The 20112-nt window shown below is 37.9% G+C and overlaps 1 protein-coding gene across 3 annotated transcripts in view; it reads left to right on the top strand.

The window, feature by feature from the left end:
- The first annotated feature begins 1940 nt into the window (after positions 1–1940).
- Positions 1941–20112, top strand: part of LOC132196286 (uncharacterized) — a 29602-nt gene continuing 11430 nt past the window's right edge. Inside the window, exons 1-2 of one of the 3 annotated variants that reach the window (XM_059618829.1) lie at positions 1941–2501; positions 4825–4933. In XM_059618829.1, coding sequence (XP_059474812.1) covers positions 2095–2501; positions 4825–4933 — 516 coding nt within the window. In that variant the 5' untranslated portion in view covers positions 1941–2094. The remainder of the gene's footprint in view (positions 2502–4824; positions 4934–20112) is intronic. The other 2 variants (XM_059618827.1, XM_059618826.1) reach the window with 2 other exon arrangements.

Raw genomic sequence — 20112 nt, 5'->3', positions numbered from 1 at the left:
GGGCTAACCAAATTTATATTATTCACTGTCATTATAAATTGCATAGTCAACAATTTAACTTTTTCAATTCTGTCAGTTAGCTGTTTCAAGGAGTAAATGGCAAAAATTTAATTTCAAAGGCAAAAATCTTCAAAACGGTGGCTGATCAGATTTTGAACTAAAAAAAGGTGTAAAATGAAAAATCGCGAAAACAAGAGAAAATTTAATTGATAAATTAAAATTGTATTAAAAAAGAAAAAATGTATGATTTTCTAAAATTTGCACAATTTATGCTTTTTCAAAATTAACATAATAAAACACACTTCACTTATCTTTAAATTATGTAGCACATTATAGAAATATTTTTTTTTTTAATTTCAAAAATTGTCCTTTAGAAACATTAGAAACTGAGAAATTGATATTTTACTGGGCCGGGCGCGGCGCATGAAGCTGAGAACCTGAAGAAGCGGCCGAGAAGGAAATATATCTCCAATATTAGAAAAGGAGAAAAAGGTCTTGAAGAGGAAAGAAAAAAAATCATCAGAGTGGAATAATCTGTTAACAATAGCAGCCCCTCGGTTGCTCAGTTGCAGCTCCTGCTCTACCTCCCCCATAGTCAGTTACCGTCAGTTACCAGAGGCAGATGCTGGCTCTACATCAAACGCTCACTTAAGATAGTGCTGAGCAATTGCTGTCTTAGGGCATGCTAAGCCAAAATTACTGCATTTTACACTGCACTTAAATCGATCGAAGCGCCAATTATTTTTGCGGTCAGACCAGCCAATCACTCGACCAGAAAACTTTATTAAAAATATAAAATTTTCATATTTTGCAATATTTACTATGAAAAATTTTTATTAAGACTTAAATTAAAATATAATTATAATTGACTAACGTATAGATTAATTTTTTGACGCAAAACAATTAAAATATCTAGCGCTTTCTTATTTCTGCTCTGTCATTCTTTTTTAAATATTAATTTCCAATTTAAATTTGCTAATTGCACATTTGATGAAAAAATCTTGAAAATTAAAAACAGTGTAATCAATTTATAAATAGCAATAATTTCACTTCACCATATAATATGTAAGTTACATTATAAAATCTGATAAAATCTAATAATAAAATTATTTCAGGATCACGATCTGTATTATAAACTTATTTTAATGATCCACAACATCACCTGTCAAAGAGTTTTATTGTAATTTTAATTTTTATTTTCCAAGTTTTAAATGAATGGAATTAAATAATTGAAAAAATTTTAATTTTAAAAGACAAAATGATTTTAGGGGGAAAATTCATTTAGAATATATTTGTTGCGTTTGGAATATAATTTTTTATTTAATTTTTAATAATTAACAAAAGATTTATTAATTTTAAAAAAAAAATTTAAAAATTCCATGTTGGTGAAGTAAAAAATTATTTTCACTGCTTGAAATAGGTTGTAGTGATGGCCTCCATGTTAATCTAATATCTCTTTAGTTTGAGATGTTTATCTTCTTAATTTTTTTGTGCAAAAGGTCAGTAATTTGTCAGAAAAACACTAATTTTTGGACACCACCCGTAAGAAAAACTTGGATTTGTTTACAACTCGTCCCTCCAAGTGCGCATGTGCTAAGCAAAAAGTGCTGCCAAGACAGCTCGCGAGCTCGCTGAGGGAGTTTGCTGTCTCAGCAAACCATACTTCACTCTCCACAGGTGTCTCAAGCCAATTTTTGTCTTAAGATAGCTATCTTAAGTGCAGTGTAGAAGAGGCAAGAGACACTCGGGTATAGGGGATTTAACAGGGATGCTCTCTCTGTATATACAACTCTGTGGTTTTCCCTTTCCATTTCCATACAAAGTTTAGTACCAAGACTTGCGGCTAGGGGGCAGATGACAGTCACGTCATCCTGCGTTGTGCAAAAACCGTGTTTGGTGTCGAGTCCGCCAGATGGGGTGTGAGGCGTCTCATTTGTAAACAAAGGTGAGAGAAAAATTCGCCGCCAAGAAATTGCTGTCAAAGAGTTGAGCTGAGCGAGCGCGAGTGGTTGTTCCTCGCCTCCGCGTTCGAAGACTTAATTTTGGAAGAGCGGCCGATGCTGTGAGAAGGAACCCTTTGGATTTTGCAGCAGGATGGCGTCCGAGCTGCTGATGCCGTCGCCGACGCACGAGTCGTTCCCTCGCGGCAGCGCCCTGCTGATGGCCGACGGCTACCGGCCCAGGTACAACAAGTCGCTCGACTCGCTGGACACGACCGTCGACGCACCGGCGGCCACCACCAACCAGCCGGCGGCCAAGTTCTACCAGGCCGGCGCCGCGGCCGCCCGCAAGAGCGAGGACAACATCCTGGGCCTGACGTCGCCCGCCCTCGTCACGCAGTACCTGAACGTCGGCGCCGACAAACAGGCCAACACGCCGCACAAATTCGAGCAGTGCGTCGCCCAGCAAAACCATCACCAGGGCCCGTCACGGCTGCTCTGCGACAGGGTCGACCCTGAGGACAGCATCAGGGACATGGTCTCTGAGAATGACTTTTACAGGCAAGTTTAACTTTCAAAAATTGCAGTTATGTTTTTGTGATTATTTTTACTTGAAATTAGTTTGCTTCTCAATACATTTTTTGTATGTTGTTCTCTTATTAAATTTACAGTATTTAAATTAATAAATATTGTGATAATTTGATCTTTTATTTAGAAAGTGATTCTAAAAGAAAATAAGAAATTGATGAATATCAAAAATATTGACGACTTTATTTAATTCTGAATTGTTTATTATTATTTGTAATTTCCTATGTATGCATCAATTTAATTTTACTACATTTAAAAATTATTTAAATTGAATTTTTTATTTTAAACGAATTGACTTTCATTTTTATTAATTTTATTAACTTCTTGTTTTGTTACTTCACTCTATGTACAATAGTATTTTGCATTCTTTATCATGTTGAATTAATTACAACGCAATACTATCCGGGTTTATCTACTACAACACTATTTTCACCCACATCTATCAATCAAAAAGAATCAGGCTTACGTTAGAGTTATCTTCGCAGATAACAGCCATAACATAAAATTCAAGATCCACATCTTCAGCAATGGCATCGACAAACGTATTTACTCCTGACTGTCTTGAATTGTTCAAAAAATAATACTAAAGAGATTTTAAAACGAAAATCGTTTTCATGATTATGTTATTAAAGTCACTAAAGGGAAAAGTGACCAGAAATTGAACACTTATTAATTCCTGAACTGCTCATGTGTGTGGCGTCATAAATTCAATGAAAAAATCGATGCTGCACTCGTAGCGCGTTTGCAAACACGTGCCACACGCAAATTTCGTCTGACACGAAAACAAGCGATCAGATGATTCTGTTTTTTATTCTATTGTTTGCAACGCCAAGTCAACAATTCAGCACAAGCACAAGTCACAGAACGTCAAACGAAGTAGATCTTTGCAGATTGACCTTTCATCAGTAACTTTATTGAAAGTTCAAAGAAAAGAAACAAGACGAGACGAGAATTGTGACAATATTATTTAATTCATTCAATTATTTTTATTTCGAATTTCCGGGAAATTTTCCATCGCCTCGCATTGAAAGTCAATTTTAACGTGAGCTCAAAATTTTTTATGGACCATGGATATAAAAAAATAACGTAGTCTCCTTCTTTTGATAAATTGTAAGATAAATTTAATTCAAAATCCAATAATTTAATACATTCATGATTAAATGTTTAACTCTTCGTTAGTAAAAAAAATGAAACCGGGCAAAACTCATTGCGAAGAAAAAAAGAAAATAAAATAATCATAATCTTTTAATTAATTTTTTCTTGTGTTAATACTTTGCTTATTCCTTTTGATGCATAAATTATTTTGCTAGCTTTTCTGAGAATAAAATAATGCTCTTGTAGTTTATATCTTTGGATCTGGGAAAGAGAAAGACAATGCGTGCGTTATTCGATTGTTCTCATCGGTGCGTCTTGGGTGTCGGTTACGCACTAAAATAAAAAGAAAAACCATCTCTTGGGATTGAGCAAGTCGGCGTTGCTGGGCAAAAACAATACCGCTCACATTTCCCTACGACTGTCGCGGTCTTGCTCCGAGGCACACATGCACCGGCTCGGCCGACGGATGCGCTGCTCAAGGGTGGCTCTCGCAAAGGGTCTAGGAATGTAGGCGCGAAGTGATTTTCAAGGGATGTTGGCCGAGGGGAAACATTCGGACGACCTGCCGGAAGTGCTCGGCAGGAGCGGATTTGAAAAGTAAGATTAAAAAAAGCGACTTCTTACATTTTGATCATAATTATATGAGTTGAGATGGAGATAAAATAATTATCTGAAAATTTCTACATAACATAATTACAATTGATAAAATATGAAGTTCCAACAATTTTGATTACTTAGTAATTTAAATTTTTAACTCTAAGAAAATGCTATTGATTTATTTCTTAAGTAATTAAGTATATATTCAGTTACGCCCGCCAACTCCAAACAGATGATATATTAATGAAGTGCAAATTAATTTAATAAAAAAAAAAAATTAAAAACAATTGATTCCGCAGTCTCACATAAAACTGAGATATAATGTAATAATTAATAAATTAAAATTGCAAAATCTAGGGACAGTAACAAAACTTTTGGCATAATATAAAATAATTATTATATATTTAAAAGTTATTTAATACTCAGTTTATGCTGTATAAGAAATCGTAAAAGTTAATAATTAGGGTCTATTATATGAAAAAGTAAAATTTATTGGCCAAACTATATAAAAAAAATTCCCAAAATTACTTTCAAATAAAAAAAATTGTTTTTAATGAATAACGTATTTAATTATTATTTTTATTCTAATTTGCATCTTTTTCAGGTTTGTGCTCTTCAAGAGGCACTACGACAAGTATCTGCGGCTGTCGCAGAAATACGAGGAGGCCCGAAACATCGCCTACTACCTCGAGGAGAAATACCACGAGATAAAGGTAGGACCGCATAGCATGTTCTCTTCTTCTTCCTCTTCCATCTATCCCTTTCTTTTTTCGCTTTTTTACATCACGCACGGCGGACACCGGCTGCTGCTATTCATGCCGCTTCGGGGTTTTTGTCGAGCAAGGGAATCACTCGAACCAAGGACGATGACAAGGTCATTCCCCTCACCTGCCAAGGATCCATTCCGGCAGTGCGGCAGCCAGATAAGATTAATCTCATCATTGGTGCACAAAAAATCTTCTCGGTGCGGTGGTCCGCCGACTCGATCGCTTTGATGGTTTTATTGGAAAGAGAGGAGGAAATTGTTCCATCAGCCGGTGCAACTTGTTCTTATGAAGACGTATGTGATGCGGCAAAAAGTGAATGCTCAGGCGTAACAGTTATACAATAATTTCGTGGTAGGAAAGAGGAAATAAAGGTGAAGAAAATTTCCACAGCGAAGTAAAGAAAAATAAAATATTAATCTCGGCTTAATATTTCTAAATTTTTAAGGAATACCAGATTCATCACTAAAAATGTCAATGAAACAATGCTTCAAAAGAAAAAATAAGAAAATTCAATTTTTAAAATGTTGAAATTTTACATAAACTGATCCTAAGCTCTATTGAAAAATGCAAAAAGTACAAAGATAATTTTGAATGTGGTTTAAAAAATTACTTAACCTTTCAATTACTTTTACTTGTTGAGAAGATGCCAAGCAAACCAACCGAGAAACTGAAAACTGCGAAAGTGCATTAATTATTTGTCTGGAAATATTACTTGCACTCGGCACCGAACCACGATTTATAATTATGTGCCTTATAAAACAAGAATGCATTCGAACCCGGACCAATTGAACGAAATTTCCATTGGGCCGGTCTGAGTGTAATGGTGCTTTAAATGGCCATTGTAAACAGAGAGGAAGGGCCACACCAACGCGCGCGCCAACCGACCTGGATGCATAATGGACCTCTCGGACTGTAGCTGTTGTTGCCGCCCATGCAAATCAGTCGGTGGCTGACATCACCATCCAATTTTCTCTTGCCGCAAACTGCGATTCCCGCAAGGCGTATTATTGCCTCATCTCTCAATTGTCTCTAAACTGTGCGTTCAATAATATAAAGTACAATAGTTTCTAAACAGCTTCAGATCGGGTCCATTTGCAGACTGAGTTAATAAAATTTATAAAATTTCATTACGGTTAAAACGGAAAGAAAAGTCGGTGCCAGATCGCTCAGCATTTGGCACCGATCGATCCAGTGACACATTGCCGCACTTGTGCTCTGCATTTTTATTCAAACAAAACAATGGACAGGTTTTATTACCGTTCTGCGTAACACTTGCGTTAATAAATGCGCTTCAATTCAACGTCGGAATCATAGAAATAATAATTGTCACGTACGTCTCAAGTTCAACTTGTCTGAAGGCGAAACGGTACATTCGTCTGCAGCCCGTCATTATCTCCGTCGATATCTGCCGAGGATGCGGCCGTTTTGACCCGAAAGGCGTGTAATTATTTGCTCTTCGCGACCGCAAAGTTTGCACGTTTTCGGAGAAAATTTGTGAAGATCGAGACTTTCTCCGTGAAGTAGCGAATTTTGCTGCTCGCCTCTCATTAAAATGCGAGACGCCTCCGATTTCAGTATCAACTTCTCACGATCTCAAAATACAACCTCTACCCACTCGTGCCGCACATAATTAATTTATTGAAAAATAACTCCCAAAGCGCTTAATTATTAACGTGGCACCGGAATAAGTTGAATATCCGAGACTTGTGCGCGCATCCGTCGGTGAAGGAACAAATCACATGAAAAAAAAACGAATCTGTCGTGCAGCTGCGGTGAGAAGAAATTCACGCTTCGTGACTTTAAATGCTGCTGCTGGGAATTACTATAGTCCTGTGTGACGACTTTTGAAACTTTTTTCAAATCGCGTCTCAAATTTAATACACACACCTGCGTGGATAAAGTTACCACCCAACTAAAAGTAGAAGTTTGGCCCCCACCGGAACAGACAAAAGAAATTAAACCCTGATTTGGTTTCATGCGTTAATCTTTTGCTTAGAATAAGGATCAGATTTGAGAAAGTCTGATAATCCATATTGGAAGGGCAATTGTTTAAAATAATTTATTATATTGTAAATGTTATCAAAAGTTCTGGAGTGGACTGTTTTACTAAAAATGTGTTTACTTCCGTTTCCGGCGCGTGAATTTTTGGTGATTTTGAGAATATCCATCAATCTCTCTGCACCATGGTTAAATCCACAAAGAAGCATTTCATGAGATTTAAATATTCACCATCAAATTTTTAATAAAAAAAAAATATATATATTAAATTCACATTAATTTTTCCTCACTCAATCATCATTTTCAAATCAAATGTGAATTTTTTTGCTCGCAAATTCTAACAAATTTATTTGCAATTAGGCGTATTGTTAAGCGAAGAAAAGTAAACACAAGCAAAGCCCTGGCTAAGCCTCATTTCAGTCGATGATGAAGCAAAGTAGGCGAGCGCCAGTTGATGGTGTGATGTTCCCTTTCGCGCGATGCGCAGATCGGCTCTACCTGGACGACCTTGAGGATTTCACCGGCGGCCGAGTGTAAATTTGTACCGCCGCGAAAATGCAGTCAGTACTGGCGAAAAAGCGGAAAGGCGAACGTGACGCAAGCGGAGCAATGCCGCCGATTGTCAACGCAAAGGAAAACGTCGTTAGCCTCCGAGTTGGCGAATTACGAAACCATTTGGCAGTACTTTGTCGCCCCACTTGGCAGCCTCTTGTAAAAAGCCTTTTTGTGTAAAACAACAATTACTCACTCCAAAACGAGACAGCTCTTGAACTGATATTGAAACAAATCACTTTGGCGTTGCACAAAAACTTTAATTAAACACTCCGTTCATTTTGTGTTTTAAAACAAAGCGTGACAGTAAAAGTTCAAGTGCTAAATTTTTTACCGTCTCATATTGTATATATTTGAATACCATGGGATCAAATGAATCATACGGTAAAAGGGAACATGAGACAATTTCATGACCACAAAACTCAAAACGGGTTTTAAAATTTGGTATTTCCAACTGAAATTAAAACTGGGGCCAAAAACGGCACTTTCCAGTTGCAAAAGAACCCTTTATTTAACTTATATTTATACAAACCTTAGGTTTAAAGCCGCACCCCGGTTAGCTTGTATTTGTTTGGCTCTCATTTCGAATTTAAATTATAACTCGCTGATAATACAATTTATTTTCGGTTTCTTGAGATAATTGGAAAAAAATTGAAGTTTAAGCATGAGTCATGCGTGTATTTTTTTCCTATTTGAAAGTAGAAATCTGCTCATAGAAAATCATATCTGTGGTACGATTCAGGAACAGAGCGTGTTAGAATTAATTGCTGACGTCGTCAATCCGCACATTCACCGCAGAACTGACTTGCCCACGATGACAAGCCCAAGAGGCCGCAAATGAGGTTGATCTGCATAACTTGCGAGACGGCGGCCGAGCTCAAAGAGGGCAGACGACTTGAGACGAGACGTTTCCCCCAATAATTAGACAGACCCCGTGATCGGAGACTCACGGCAAAATTGATTTTCTGGCTTGAGGCGAGGAAGCCTTTGAACGCCAGCGAGCAAGTCTCGGCGGCCGATTTTTTTCAACATGGTCACAAATTTGCTCAATGAGGTCGACGCGGATGATCTGTCGCGAGAATAGAATTTCACGCGGCCACGACGAAGCACAAAGGGCCTTTTCAAGTATACAAAACAATTTTCGCGTTTGTGGCTTCGCTCGGTATAAATGGCCGCCGTGTGTGTATGGAAATGTGCACGTGTTTTGTATATGCGTGGATTTTCTTTTGCTTTTCATCTCTGCATGTTTGCTCGCTCACACGGATGACTTTTCGCGGCGGTTTGTGCTCCTTTGCCCTGTCATTTAAATGCACGCCGTGTTTGCTTGCGACAAACAAACTTCTTGACTCCGGTGCAGAAAAAAAAACACGCGATATAATTGAAGCCATGGTGAGCAGCGGTTAAAAGTGCATTAACTCGAAAGCAAAGGCGGATTTGTGAGAGCACTCGGCGTATAAATAAACTCACACTCGAGCCTCCCTTAAGACGGGCAGGATGTGGGGGTTCAAGTTCAACCCCCATTACGGTGTTCTCACCGTTCTGGCTCATCAAAAGCGACGCTTCTTGGGCTAAAACCAACAATCGGCTCTAATGTCTTTTTGAAATTGCTCTCCTGGCTGTTCTCGAGTTCTGTGCCCCTCACAACAAAGCTGAATAGAATGTGTACAAGAAATATTAAAATCATTTAATTTAATGTGCTGTTATGAACACAATCTATTTGAAAAGGGAAATATTTTTTCATTGAAACTTTTGTATAAAATATTTGAAAATAAACTAAATACCTAAATTTTTACATTTAATTGTGATTGCTTACATAATTATTTATAATCCTAAATTTTAGCATGGCATTCCGTTCTTTAGTAAAATAAACTTTCAGTAAAAACCTCCGTATTGTCTTTTTTATACAAAAAGAAGCTGAAACCAAAGCAAAGGATTATTTGGTCGCATATGCTAGGGAAACAAAAAACAAAATTTGCGGTGTTGAATTGCATTGTGCCCTTGAGCAGGAAAAACCAAAATGCGCTCCCTTTTGGCCTCTCGTGTACATTTAATATTTCTTAATGTCATGATTATCAAATGTATCTCATTGCGAGATATTTTCTTTCAGCCGGGCGAAGGGGTGAAATGAAACCTTCGTGGGAATTCATTGGGCATGACTGGCAAACAAGCATTCAGATTTATAGAGCAGAAAAAAATTCTTCGCTGTGTGCTAAGAAGCAAAAGAGAGGGTTGCTCCAGAGCAGAGCGAAAAAATGAGAGAAGAAAAGGCGCAGCTTTCAACACACGTGGGCGGTGTTTGAAAAAGTGCATTGTATTGTGAAGCTGCTCTTTTTTTTACTTAATCTCGAGTTGGTCAACCAAAGTCTTTCTAATTATTTACACGCATTCGTCGCGTTTTCCAAACCACAGCTGCCTAATCAGTTCGAACAGAGACAAACACTTTTTCTAATTAACCAAGAAAAGCAATTAGCAGATTGATTTGGCATTGCCGTCGCTGACCATTAGTGTAAAAGCGTCGCTCTTGCCGTGAAAACGAAAATAAAAACAGACGCGTCTTTAAGTTAGTTTCTGTGGCCAAAGTCCAAAAATCTGGTGTAGAACAAAACAAATTTGTAGTTGGAGAATTCTCGGGTGTCAAACCGATGCGATCGGTCCAGAGGGATTTTTCGACAGCTGCTCTTCTCGCCGGGAATGCGCTTTTGTCTCCATGAAACGAGCGGACATTATTCTCTTTAATTACCAGCCACTTAGGCTCCGAGAATAAAAATGCAGGTTAATGAGTTTTCTGCCTTTTCAAAAATACAACGCATCGCGTGCACGTTTCCTACAAACTCCAAGAGCTGGATTAAAATTAGAATAACGCACCAACCGTTGTCACGAGGAAACGCCTTCTTGATTTATCTTTTTCGGTGCAATTAATTTGATTAATGGAGCGGCAAAACTGAAACTTTTTGTGATGTGTCTGTCGAGGAGCCTGCCTGCTGTCAGAGAAATTGAATTGGAAGAAATAAAGAAGTCTGGGGGCGCATTTATTACCCAACATATGCGTGGCTCGCGCAGGGGTGCCTCACACCGGGAGGAGATCTCTCGAGGACTTAATGGCACCCTCGACTTTTGACTCATTGTGCTGCGGACGTATACAGAGAGAGCATCTTGAGTATCTAAGCCGCCCCCGTGCAATAAAAGCACTTGCTTGATAAATTATTCAATGCATTCGTTCGCTCGGTGGATCGGCCGCAGAGATAAAGCTGATTAGCTCATACCTTTTTATGGCCCAAGTTGATGCCCTTTCCAGCAATTAATCGCTGCAAGATGCGAGCAAACTTGGTTAGGAAACTTCACCGATTGCTAAAGTTTCGTTCTTGTGCTCGCACTGCAGAATTGGTGCTCAGCTTGCTCCAAGAATGTAATCCATCATTGCCGGCGGAGATAATTTATATGGGAAGTCCAATACAAATACAAAGAAATTTCATTACTGGCGTGGTTATCTCTATTATTGCAATATGGTTGTAAATGTCCAGTCGGAACTCCATGCAACAAAATCCTGTAATGGCAAACGTTTATATGTGGAATGAACGAATAAATGAGGAAAAATTTAAAAATTGCGAAATTATAGTTACTGAAATATTGAATAAAAAAAATGAAAAGTAGTTCAAATTAATGTTATAATTCAATGCGCTCATTTTTCTTCATAATATAAATTTATTTAGGAAAAATACATTGTGATAAACATCGTGGTGTGTCAGAATTTTTAAAGTCACGTCTCGTCATAAAGCATAACCTCTGATCTTTTGCCGAAGAAAATTGTCTTTAAAGATCAAGAAGTTGATCAAAAAATCATTCACCTCTTTTGTTATCTGTCGTTTGTGTGCCTTTTTCTTCCTTTCTTCGAGGCGTAAATAATTCCCTGCCTTCTTCAAACACGTCGACCTATTTCCCAGTGACAATAGTAGTAGCACTGCCTCTAGAAACCGGCTCAGCCGAACCAAGAAAATGACGCCGATTGCGCGAGCTGCCTTTTGATTATTTCCGAAGAACGCGACGTTTAATGCATTTCCTGCCGCAAGAGCACTCTTTAAATGCTCCATTGTGCTGCCGCGGCGCTGCAGCTCACATTCATTACTGCATGCAGCGAAATGATGAGGCACAATTTTCGTTTGTGTATTTCATTTCCCATCGGACAGAGTGGCAGAGCACTCTCGTCCTTCATATGAAATAAACCTTTTGCTGCATGAGAGTTTCACTGCAAATATTCTGATAATTCCCCTGCAATTATCCCATTAATTTGCCGCAACGTTGCAACAACTGCAGTATTTATTTTTCCGCTCAATATTAGAAAAATAACTCGATCCGGTTATGCTTGATATTAATTATTTTACTGCAGGTCAACTTCAATCAATTTATATGTAATAGAAAAAAAACCCTTGTTGAATTTTTTACAATTTTTTTTCTATAATTTAGAGCGAGGTTGTGCTTCTGGTCCAAATTTGAATACAATCCAAGGTATTCAAATGGGCGTCGCTCATTTTGAGCCCTTTAATTACTTTATAAACACAAGAGGGCCATAAACGAACCGACAAGCTATGCCACCTCAGGTCGCTGCCGACACTTGCAGACGCGGTGGTGCCATAAAAAGCGCCAAATCATAATCCTTTCGCGCAACACGCCAAAACTAGAGAGGAAGGCAAACATGCGTGCTATCTCGAATCCTTTTATTGCCACAGTTTTACAATTCGCCTTCTTCTAAAAAATCAAAACAGCTTTTACAGCCAAACAAATTCCAGCAAGTCCTTATTCTATAATCTTGTGAAGCATTTAATGTAATCTGGTCTCGCTGAGAAGATTTTCTTTTACGACTAGTATAGTTTTTTCCCCACGTCTCTTGACGCAACAATGAAAATTAACGCGTTAATGGAGCGCAATAAAATTCAAAAGCAGGCCTCACATTATATTTACACAGAAGCGTCCAGCTCATCCTTCGCGTGTCCCTGATGAGGGTTGCATGACCAACCCAGTACACTGAATAAAAACATCGCGAATAATGATAATAATAGTATACCGTGCATATTACATATTACACGCGGGCAGATGGATCATTTTATTGCTCTTTGAAGAGCAGAGTGGATCGTTTCGCCGTGTGTTAATCTATAACTGTAAACAAACTGTGAGGTGAAAATACATTCTGCGCCGTAATAAAGACAATTCATTCGTGGGATTATTATGTACTAAAGCTTATTAATAAATATATCTTGCTTAGCAGTATAAAAATTTAATTTAATCCTTTGCATAATTTTTGCAAAAATACAAAAAGAAACACTTCTGTAAAAAAAATATGGCTCAATTTATCATAAAGAACTTTTGTATTGATTCTTTATTATTTTAAATTTGTTAGATTTCTTAATTAAGCATTTCTCAGTTCATTCGTTTTATTTAATTTAAGAACTCCCAAGTTGATCTCAATCATTTATAAATTCCTCAAGTCTTTACTAATCAATAACTGTTATGCGTTTCAAATGGGGTTGTAGGCGCAAAATTTCCGTCCCAATTAAGCATCGAGCCAAATGAGGCCCTGGATTTGTTAATTAGCAGCGAACTTCCGCACGGCATGCATACATTAAGTGTTTATTGTCCCGAGCGGCTGATGTTTTAGCTAGGGTGTAGGTAGGTCCTCCCGTGGCAGGAAAATGCTCTGTAGGTGTGGCCCCGTCGCGAGTTGCACGCTCTGCCGACCATCTTCCACGGAACCGCATTTTTTATTTTTTCATTTTGCGTTCAACCAACTCTGGCTTTCCAACTGAATTGATGCCGAAAATTTTCACCGGTGTTTGATCATTTCGGATTATTTATTTCTTGGCGTAAAATTACACGAATCATCTCGGGTTGCTTGATCCTGAGAGTGTAATTTGCTGTGTGATTTTGAGTTGAATCTGAAAATCAAGCGGCGGCACAGCTTTCATCACTACAGTGCACGACTTTTCATGTTGGACCGCTTTGCCTTTAATTACGCTGGCAGCTAGGATTTATTTATAGCGCAATTTCTTTGATACTCAGACAGTTTGGAGCAGTCCCAGCTCGTCATTAGAGAGATTAATTTTTTAAAGGCTGAGCAAATTATCAGTCAAAATTATTAAAAAAGAAATTGATTTTATTCTGCTACAATAAAATTCATAATCTAAGGCAAGTTCATGCAAAATTTTAGCTGCACGCAATGAGCAACGCTCATTTCCCTCATTACTCATGCCCATCAACGTAATTGCAACGTGTGTGAAAGCACGTTGAGGGAAACTCTCTCTATAACTTCTTCCAACAGGCAAGACGTGCAATAAATAAATTTGAACAAAACCTCTTTTTTCCTTCCCCTGAACACAATATAACTCGCATTTTTATAATTTAAATTCGTGATGCACGCTTCGGCCGTTGATTTCATGGCATTTTATCATGGCAAACGCCGCTTTGGTTTTTGTAGGTCACCGAGTTCAGTGATAAAAAAAAGCGCGGTGCATCTTTTATGTATGGTTGAAAAATCGGCTGGCTGCGTTCAAGAGAGAAGCTTTTTGTCGGCGCTGCACTTTTCGGTTCCGTCCGAGCGATCGGCTGATTGACACCGAGAGAAACCGCTCGCAACGAGAATGTACATAATACAAACTGTATAAACGCAACTGACTGCATTGCATTAATGAAGCTCGATTTATTCAGCCGGCATTAGCATTCATTATTAATTCCTCCATTCGGCACTCTAAACAGTGCTAGTTGCATAGCCAGACGAAACGACGGATGCTTTATTAGCTCTCGGGTCATTTAATTCCCTTCAGTATCAGCCAACACAAGGCAATATTTTTTTGCTTAAATTTTCTTTGTTTATGAATTTTAGATAATTAATTTTCCTGATGATAAGCCAATCATATGGATTTAAATTATATCAACAGTCTTAAACTAATTAAACTTAGTAAGCTAATTGTGTTTTTGAGCCTGACTGTTTTGTTTGAATTTCAAATTAATTTGATAGAATTAGTATCAATTTATTTGGGAATCTATAGATGATTCCAATTTCAAAGCAATTCGCTATCAAAGTTGGAAATTTCTAATTAATTTTTCGGAAAAATATTAATATAATAATATATTTTTTATTCTACGTTATTTACATTGAGCAACATGTAAATTTATGTTCAGGGGATTAATTCAGTGTTGGAACTTCTAAAAAAGGACGTCGTAAAACTAAATTAATGAATATTTATATTTAGGGTCTGAAAGAATCAGGGTGCCAATAAAAGTCCCTACAAGCACCCAGCGCGCGAATCCTTTCGAAATTATAATAAAGCCATAGATCTCGGATACAAACAGCCTAATTGGCCAAACTTGACGTGGGCGACCCTCATCAAATAAAACGAGATTGTTCTGATTTACAGCATGTAATTCCATCGCCGCCGGTCGATTCTGAATTTTGATGCGGAATGGACAACAACAAAAAAGTGGTTCAAGTTCGGCTGATATTTGAATTTTAAACAACTCCCTGGTGAAAAATAAAGTCACGTAATTTCAGCGGCGATAAATTTTTTACGAGCGCTGCCTGCGTGGAGCGACGAGAGCACCGAGGGCGCGTTCTCCAGCTCGGAGGCTGGGCTGCATGGCGGTTGATAACGTTATTGATTCCCAGCGCGAGCTGCCGCTGCCGAGTGCTTGCATTGCGCGCCCTGTTTGTATACGCCCTGCGATGTGCACCAGACGCAGCTCTTGCACGCGCCCCTTGAATAATGCACATATATTCCATAATAAAGGGCCAGAGCCTGAAAATTGCCAGAGATATGGTCTGCGATCGTGAGAATTATGGTCGAGGGAATCCCCAGGAATGGCTTTTCGGGATTTGAAGCACATTTCGTGGTCCGGAATTTCCTATTCCATAAATTTATTTTGGGAAGGGTTCCTGCTAATGGAGGTCATTGAACCATCATTTTAACCACCCAACATTTTCACGATTTTCACTGATCCAAATAATATATTTTCACGAATTTTTATTGGAAAAAGTAGCTCAAAAGGTAAAAAATTGAAGTTTACAAAGAACAGAAATGTATAATTATTTAAATATTGCCATAATGATACTAATTTAATTTCAATTTATTTATTAAAACATACTAGGTTTTTGGTCAGTTTCATTTACTGAAGGACAATGAAAATTGAAAATCCTTCAAGAATTACTCAATATAATCTATTATTTCAAAAGGAAAATTTTTCACATCACTTTAAATTTTATTTTTATCCTGTAAATTATTATTTGCAGCAATTTCTTGTGCTGCTAGTTGAAAACAGTTTTTGTTTAGTGTACAGAAAATTATCTTAATTTCTGACAAATTATCCCACGAGGAAGCAATTTGTCAGTTTAAAATTATCATTTCTTTTTCACACAATTCACATAGCTGTTCTTAATCAACAGCACTTCTTGGCCTGTATGCGTCGCGAAGTTTTCCTCGTGCTTGGGCAACAAAACAATTAGCCAACACTTCAGAGACTTTCCTCTTCGTTGCTCATCTGTTTTATGTCTCAATTTTCTTTTTGTTATCCCCGCTCGTTTTGCCATAAAACTATACAGAGCCTCTCTTTGACTGACAACCCGTGATGGTGAAAACAAATTTGGAAATTACTGCCGTGCTAATTTGTAATGCAAATCATTTTTGGAACGGTGGGAGAGCGTTTCTCACAGGTTGTTAAATCGCATGCCGGCACGCAAATCGATGTCGGAATCCCGAGAGACGGATTTTCGCCACCGGATATTAAAATTTCCCATACGTCCAAACCTCATTTCCCTATAAGACTTAGATCAAACAGATATTAAGCACACCTGCTCCCAAGGGTGTCTCTATAAGCACCTGCCCTTGAGGTCTGAACAAATGCAAGCCAAATTATAAAATTTAATTGCTTTTTTAAATTTGATTTTTAATATTATTGCATAGTAGTTAAAAATTAAATTTTGCAGAAATTTAAAGTAACACAATCTATTTTACCTGGTCTATTTTTTTTAATCATTTTTATTGTTGTTTACTTAGTTGTCCAATTAGAACACAAAATTAATTTTGAATTATGATGTCGTATGAGAAAAAATTAGTAACCGGTTTATTTAAAGCAATCTAAATTTTTTCTGAAAATAATATTGATTTTTTTTTTCAAATTTAATACTTTACAGGTCTCATTTTATGTGTTCAGTTCGATAATTCAATCCTCTTCGTGTCACCTGCCAACCACATTAATTCATGTTGGTCGCATCTCATGTTTATTCTGTAACCAGACTCGTATTTGTGCTGCACAGCAGTGCATCGACTGCGTTCGCTCCCCCATTATAATAAATAATTATTCTCGTCGCCGCAAAAAAAAAAGATTCGACCTGCATCAAGTGAAAGTCGCTGCGTTCATTGCGCCCAATATTTGTACACAGGGCACGCTGAATGTTATCCAACAACTATGATCTCACTCGCCTCGAGCGCAATTTTTAAAGCAGGCCGCTTTTGTTGTTCTTCAACGGCTCAACGATCGCTTTTATTGCTCAGCCGATAGAGTTTGTGCAAATAATTAGGGCCATTCGCTATGCTCAATTGACCGTGAATCAAGTTAGGAAAGAAGTAACAGTGAAAATTAGAATCTAGTTTAAAAGTTCGTCTTAATTATAAATTATAATATTAAATTGTATCCTAGTATTTTTGCAATGATTCAAAGTTTCCTGGATATAATTTCACAATAAATTTTATGAATTTCTTCTCTACTTATAATGATGAAAAAAATAATATGATATATCAGAAAGTGAGTTATCTATTTTTATATTAAATAATTATATTAACATCAAATTATTTCAAGAATTTTTAAATAATTTTAAACAAATATAAACATTGATAGCCCTGGTGCTTTTGGTTGTTTTGCCAATGAAAAACTAAAGGGAGCATTATTGCAATTTTTGCTATTCAGCTAGTTTACTGTTGATTTCTGCTTCTGATATTTCCCTGCAATGGCTGCAATTAATCAGAACTAAATTTTTCTGGCGTGATCGCTCGGTGATTTCAATTACGTGATTGCGTTTACGTTTACATCAGGTTGTGTTAGATAAGCAGGTCTAGGCCATTTTCAGCTCCGCATTATAATATATAGTAGACGGTATGCTGTTCCCGCACTGGATCGAAGTCGCGTCGATAATTAATATCAATTACCTCTCTCTCCGTTGTTGATATTTATAGAGTTTTTGTAAGGAGGGGAGATGGATTTTTACTTGACATGGAGTTTTATACGCCAGCAATTTTTCATCCACCCATGTATCATGGCGAGTGCATTACCCGAAAAACCCACAGGCACATCTTGGGCGTGTCCGTTGGTTGTTTATAAAATATCCGGCCGAAATTGTGTTCTTGCAAGGCGAAGCAGAACTTCAAGACCCTTGGAAATTCAGCTTTCGCTTAGTCGATATTATTTATAACTCAGCGCATTACCTTTAGTGCGGTTCGGCATATTATTGTTATTGTTTTCTTCTTTCGCTGTCACGTTTCAAGGACAGACAATCATTTGGACGAGTCCATCGACCGCGTCCTAGATATTTCAATGAATCACAATATTTGCCATTTGAAAGGACAAATTGAATAATGGCAAAGAAATTAAGACGTGCTTGTGTTTGCTTTGTCAAGTGTAATGCCGGTTTTAATCTTTTACAAATAATTGTCTTGAAAATTTCGCGTGGAATTAAAATAACAAAATTAAAATAATGTAACATTCAATGAAAGACCTCCTAAATTAGAAAGTTTTTCTTTGAGACTAAAAAATATTAATCGAAACCACCTCAATTATTTTCTAAATTCAAAAAAAGATTCTGATTTTGTGAGTAAATTTTGTCCCTTAGCCGCTGCAAGCACACCTGTCGCTGTGCCATGTCAGTTTCTTCTGATGTAAAATTTTCGTCTCATTAAAATTTGCCGCATGAAATGATGCACCGGCGAGACACTCAACGTCACTCGCACAACCCCCAGAGGGACCGTCTCAACTTGCTGTAATTTCGCCTCGCTCCGTGCATGTGCAACTCATTCAACTTTAAACGTTCCATCATGGTTTAGTGCACCGGTGATGAATAGCAAAAAGGCAGCCTTGGAAAGAAGTTTTTCATTTGAATTCATGCTGCTGCTGACAACTAATTAAACCTCGAATCTCGCGGCACGGCGGCACGTGTGCAATTCCCAGCTCTGATCAATAATTCTGCCGAGTGCGAAAAAATTCATGAAACAATTTGCCGAGTTTGGCTGGAAATGCTGCTGGCTGCTGTTTATAAGTTATAAGCATTTGCCAGAGGCCATTGCCATGTGATGCAAATTTCCCCTTCACAAACGCCGCCTCGGAATGTCCTGAGGTCACGCGAAACCATTCCGGAACAGTTGGGGCGCGCGGAGCAATTTGAGACTTTATCGCCCCCTGTTCTTGGCGTTTCGTGCAAGCGATTCAGGATTTAGGCGAGAAATTATCTGATTGAAGGGAAAACTGCTATTCATCTCGTAATATATGCCACTCCGTAAGGTTGTTTCATTTGGGCTGCGTTTTATTTAAATGAGCGGGAATGGGACTTAAGATTGACTCTTAAATGTTTATATGAAGTCTTTCAATTGGAAACAAGAAACTTTGCCAATTTATTCTCACTGCTTGATGCTTCAGAATTTGTGATTTAATCAACTAAAAGCAATTTGCATCGTGCTTAAAAAAAAAGTGAAATTGCAAATTTTGACTGTGCTGTACTTTTTTGTTATTAAAATTTGAAGTTTACATTTTTGTTGATCTTGAAGTCTAAAGCTCAATTTATAAAGAGTTTCCAATCTAAATCTATTTTGCATCTGTATTATAGAAGTAAAAACGGTTTTCTTTGAGATAAAAACAACATCTGCGAGAAATAAAATTAATCATTTTATGGACCTTGGTAATTAGCTCTAAGTACTGCAAAAATGGTGTGTTTTCATGTAATTACAAGGAGAAATTAAGATAATGTGAATTAAAAAAGTGAAGGTCGATTGAATTCTTTGAATGCTAAAAATTCTTTCTTTTGTTCTCGCTGTCAATCAGACAATGCAAAATGAAATGAAAAAATGCACTTGTGTACACAAAGGCGGCGTAATTCAATCGAGCAGTTGGCGCAGTGGGAGCAAATTGCTCATTTGTTGAGCTTTTGTGTCGCACAGCCGTCAAATTGAATGGACTGGTTCATGGGCAACCCAGTTTTTCGATGATGTGTGCGAAGTTGGCAAGTTTCATTTTTTCCCTCTTTCTAATCGCTCTCGGCGCACACGGCCCGTTCTCATCGGTTTAATTAGGCCAACCCTTGCCAACGCCAGGGTCAGAGGGGTAGGTTGCGCCTCTGCACCGCATCCGAGGGGTGGTGGGTGGAAATTAAGGGGCGCGTGCCAGCTGGAGACCGGCACTGTATTGATCTCTCGCTCTCGTGTGTGTTTATCAGTGAAACAAAACGAGCCGCCGGTGCGAGAATTCAAGCAAGATAAGCCCGCCGAGAGATAATTCAATTGGCCACTGCGAATGGCGATACCGCCAAGCACCGCCGGAATTACTCGCAG

This window comes from Neocloeon triangulifer, unplaced genomic scaffold (genome assembly GCF_031216515.1).
Source record: "Neocloeon triangulifer isolate White Clay Creek 2 clone unplaced genomic scaffold, ASM3121651v1 ptg000012l, whole genome shotgun sequence".
Taxonomy (NCBI): domain Eukaryota; kingdom Metazoa; phylum Arthropoda; class Insecta; order Ephemeroptera; family Baetidae; genus Neocloeon; species Neocloeon triangulifer.
This window is presented reverse-complemented; position numbering and strand designations above follow the sequence as displayed.